Raw genomic sequence first — 5,030 nt, forward strand, 5'->3', positions numbered from 1 at the left:
GCGCGGGTCGGTTAGTTCCGTCCTGCGCTCGCGTAGTTTTGCCGACTTTTCCTTTTTTTTGTTCTCTTTCTTCCAAGACTTGTTCTTTTCGCGTGTTTGGCCGATTTGTTGACTTGTATGCTTCGCCGCGAGACCGACTGTCAAACGCGCGTTAGTTAATATACGCGTGTTGATCGATGCACGTGGACTGATCGGCGTGCGCGTGTTGACCGACGCGTACGAGCTGACCGACACGCACAAGATGATTTGACGTGCGCTGACTTATTGGCAAATTTTCTTGATTCGCTCGTTCATTGCTTCGAGTTTCGTGCGGGCTTTCATAAACAATTTTAGACGTCTACAAATACCCCCTCCAAAGTGTTTCAGCCTCATTCTTTTATAGAGGAGTCTGAAATGCTTTGGATATGATGGATCCCCACCTTCAGTCGGTGTTAAAGGACCTACATATGGTTTTGATTCCTGACTTCTCCACATTTTAGCATATTCTGTATTTTATCGAATAGCTAAGATTTTCCCGGTACTACGTTTATCGTCTGACCGTTATTGAAGCCTTGAATCGAATTTGGTGAATAGATTTTTGCTGCTGTGTCATTGAGTTGACTTTTGGATCAATCGCAACGCGTTGACCGGCGTTGACTTAGGGTTTCGTGTCGATCGGCGTTGACTCTCATCGCAACGCGTTGACCGGTATTGACCTAGGGTTTCGAATTAACCTGAGGAGAACCAGTTTATACTCGTATGCTCCTGGGAGTTTCGGGAGTTAGTAGAACCAGTTTATACTCGTATGCTCCTGGGAGTTTCGGGAGTTAGTTTAGCCTCATGTACTCGTCGGAGGTTACCAGGTTATCCTTAAGAATCATTATATGTAATATTCTCCAGGAACTTCCTGTCAAAATGGGAAACAGTTTAGGCTCATGTACCCATTGGAGTTGGATTTCGAATATTCCGATAATAGGCGAAAATATCGCGAGATCACCCAAAATATAAAATTGGGTCCCGAATATTCTGAGGATAGGCAAAAAATCACGAAATCACTCAAAATATAAAATTGGGTCCCGAATATTCCGAGATAGGCGAAAAATCACGAAATCACCCAAAATATAAAATTGGGTCCTGAATATTCTGAAAATATCGTGAAATTATTTGGGAGACGGAATTGAACTCCGAAAATTCCAAATATGAGTGAAAATGCCATCCAATTATCTGGGAGATGAAATCGAACTCTGAACGTTCCAAATATGAGCGAAAATGCCGCAAAATTATCCGAGAGATGAAATTAAACTCCGAAAACTTCGAAAACGAACGAAATCAGGTGAAAATACAACAAAACGGGCCTTGAACTGGGTCTGACCCGCGTTCACGCGGGTCAGATGAATCCGACCCGCGTTATCGCGGGTCGGATTGATCCGACCTGCGAGCACGCGGGTCAGAATCTGGGAGAAGGGTTAAGAGCAAGGGCAGCAAGCTCTGAAGGAGGCTCTCAAGGCTGACGTGACCATGAAAGTTGGCAGCCCCCCCTCCAGCAAGCTCTGAACCCCTCCCAAACCCCTCTCCTAAGGCTGACGTGGCCTTGGGGAGCTTCCGAGCTCCCAAGCGCTCCACAAATTTGTGGAGCGCTTGGGAGCTCCCAACTGGTAGAGATATTAACAACCCCCCCACAAGTTCCTAATTACAGAACTGAAAAAAGGAAATCTGCCCAAAAATCAAACCTTTGCTTGGTTTGACGGAGGTTGCGGGAACTGAAAAAAAGGCGGAGGCGGCGGAGGTTGCAGGAGAGGGCGGGATGTCGACGGTGGCGCTCGGTTGGGGCTTGATTTGAAGATGACGAAGGGTCAGGTGGCGCTCGAACTGGGGACAAAGATTTGAAGAGTTGGGGACGAAGAATTGGGGACGAAAATTTTTGACGAGGAAGATTTGAGGAGATGATTTGGGGAGATGAGTTGGGGGCGACATTGTTTTGATTTGGGGCGACGGGTTTTGATGTAATTTTTTTAATTAGCTTTCAACTTCACGTGGAACAAAGAAAAAATACTACCGTTGGTGAAAAATTATTACCGTTGATGGGTTGTACGTTGAGTGAAAATTATTACCGTTGTGTGAAAAAATGACTGTTGAACAGTAACAAAAAACTCTATAAATTCACAATTCACTACACAACTCATTCCACACAACTCTCTCATAAAAAAAACTCTATATTTTCCTATCAAATTACAAATCTCATGGATCCCTCCCAAAACAACTACTATTCGCATCTCCTTACTGGTGAAGGATCGACCCTGTCAACAAGTTCTGCGGGTGCGTTGCTCAGATTGAAGGAAGACAAAGATCTGGTACGGGAATTATTGACCAGGTAAATATTTAACTTATATGTTTTTATGTAAATATTTAACTTATATGTTTGATTATTCTAAATTTAACTCTTGTGTAGACTGCAGAAGTAAAAGAATTTTACCAATCCCTTTATGGTAAGCCATTCGTGTTGGACCATTGCTGGGTTGAGTCGCGTCATCACCAAAAATGGAACCAACAAATGGAAACTTACAATAAGATTCGATCACAGCCGAGAAGAACCACGAACTCTGATTCCTCACCAAACAATTCCATGCCAGCGACCCCCATCGAGTTGAACATTGACTCGGATGATGTTATAGCAAGGCCTGAAGGGAGGAAAGCGGCAAAACTCAAGAGGAAACAAAATGTGGACAAATCTGAGTCCGCTAAGTCCATTATGGGAGAGGCTTTCGCGTGGATGAAGCAAACCAACAAAGAAAAAATGGAGCTAAAACAGAAGAAACAAGATGACGATATCATGAAGATCGATCTCTCAACACTCAATTCAGTTCAACGACAATACTTTGAAATGCGTCAGGCAGAGATATTGGAGAGGTGGATGTCCAAGGGTTCTTCTTAATTATCATATATTGTACTCGTATCGCATCCTCATTAGTTCTTCCTAATTATCAAATATTATCTTATATTAGATTTATGATTGTACTTGAAGTTGAAAAATTTGGCATTGAATGAAAACAACTACTTTATTGAAAATGAAATTGGCGTAGTACAACAACTTGAACTCCTTTTCTGAAATTACATTAGACATAAAGAAACTTAATCCTCGGCGATCGATCCCTTAAGCTGCCACAGATGCTCGATCAAATCATTTTTAAGTGATTTGTGTGTTTACGTGTTCCTGATCCGATGATGATTTTGGATGAACTCAGTTAGAGGCACCGTCTGCACATGAGAAGGTTCAACGACTGGTACCGAATCGGTAAAGTCAAAGTTATTGTCCAATTGACAATCACGTTCATCTTCAACGATCATGTTATGCATTATGATACAAGCTGTCATGATATCTTTCAGCACACAAGGTTGCCAGAAACGTCCTGGTCCACGAACAATCGCAAATCGAGCTTGCAACACGCCAAAAGCTCGCTCAACATCTTTTCTTGCGCTTTCTTGTTGTTGAGCAAAGTACTTATGCTTGTTTCCTCGAGGTGCTGGAATAGTCTTCACTAATGTGGACCACTCTGGGTAAATCCCGTCGGCGAGATAGTATCCCATATTATACTCGTGGCCATTGACAGTATAGTTGCACGGTGAAGCTCTTCCCTCCGCAAGTTGTGCGAAAACCGGTGAACGATGTAGAACATTAAGGTCATTGTGAGACCCCGGTAGTCCAAAGAAGGCATGCCATATCCAAAGATCTTTGCTAGCTACGGCCTCCAAAATAATTGTGGGTTCATGAAAATGTCCAGTATACATACCTTGCCAGGCAGTTGGACAGTTCTTCCATGTCCAGTGCATGCAGTCGATGCTCCCAAGCATACCAGGAAAACCTCATTGTGATCCTTCCTTGAGCAGGCGTACAACATCTTCATTAGTCGGTGCATGAAGGTATTCCTCTCCAAAGATGTTGATAATCGATCGAACGAACCTCTTCACGTTCTCAAGCGACGTACTTTTACCGATCCGAACGTAGTCGTCAACGGAGTCAGTGGATGCTCCATATGCGAGCATCCGCATAGCTGCAGTAATATTTTGAAGACTAGATAGTCCTAACTATCCAGCACCATTCCTCTTTTGGACGTAATACTTGTCATGTTCAACGACTGCGTCGTGGATTCGAAGGAATAACGAACGCCTCATTCTGAACCTTTGACGAAAATAATAAAGAGGATAGGTTGGTGCGTCAGCAAAATAATCTTGGAATAACCGATTGTGGCCTTCCAGTCGGTTTCGATGGAGCACGATACGTCGTTTGTGTTGAACTGAAGTTGAACATTTCTCTTGTTCTTCCTCAACGACAACAGCTCCCATAAGAAAGAACTTCTTCATCATTTCATCATCGCTAGAGCTAGATGAGCTAGACATTTTATTCTGGGAGATGATGGGTTGAGGAGAGAAGCCGTCGAATTTTATAGGCATCAGTCGATTGACGGTCAAAGTTTGCGATACCTCGAACTTCGTGCCCAACATCGAAGACCGCGGGTTACCTCGAAGACCATGTGTGTTCCCTCAAAAGCTACGGGTTACCTCGAAGACCGTGTGCGCTCCCTCGAAGACCGTGGGTTGCCTCGAAGACCGCGTGCGCTCCCTCGAAGGCCGTATCCAAAGGTTAGAAATAAAATACAAGAGGTTTAAATATAATTAAAAGTAATGGGTAAAATATTAAAATAGAAGAGGAGTTTTTTTGATATTGTTGGAGCTCCTAACTAGGAGCTTGTTGGAGCTCCATCAAAGAATGAGTGCCTCCCAAGACTTCCTTTTTTAATTTTTTATTCCAAAAAGGTTGAGAGCTCTTGAGAGCTTGCTGACTAGGACTCCCAACTGGGAGCTTGCTGCACTTGCTCTAAAAACCCCATTTTCTTTCTTCCTTCTTCCTCAAGTTCGGTTCCAGCTCCTCAAAAATTTCGGTTTTCTTCTTCTTTGAGTTCTAAACATCCAAGAACTCCTCCACACCAAGAACTCTAAATAAGATCAAAGCTCTCCTCAACCCCTTAAATCTCTCTTCAATTCCTCCCCCTCCT

The 5,030-nt window shown here is 43.4% G+C and overlaps 1 protein-coding gene across 1 annotated transcript; it reads right to left on the reverse strand.

The window, feature by feature from the left end:
* Window positions 3,181-3,807, reverse strand: LOC109839070. Its single transcript, XM_020407501.1, has one exon. It carries the CDS (start codon window positions 3,805-3,807, stop codon window positions 3,181-3,183), a length of 627 nt encoding a protein of 208 aa, XP_020263090.1.

Source organism: Asparagus officinalis, chromosome 4, assembly GCF_001876935.1.
Source record: "Asparagus officinalis chromosome 4, Aspof.V1, whole genome shotgun sequence".
NCBI lineage: Eukaryota > Viridiplantae > Streptophyta > Magnoliopsida > Asparagales > Asparagaceae > Asparagus > Asparagus officinalis.

Bases quoted from the DNA above. Each gene is read 5' to 3' on its own strand.
- LOC109839070 (XM_020407501.1), bottom strand. From the start codon at position 3,807: ATGCACTGGACATGGAAGAACTGTCCAACTGCCTGGCAAGGTATGTAT.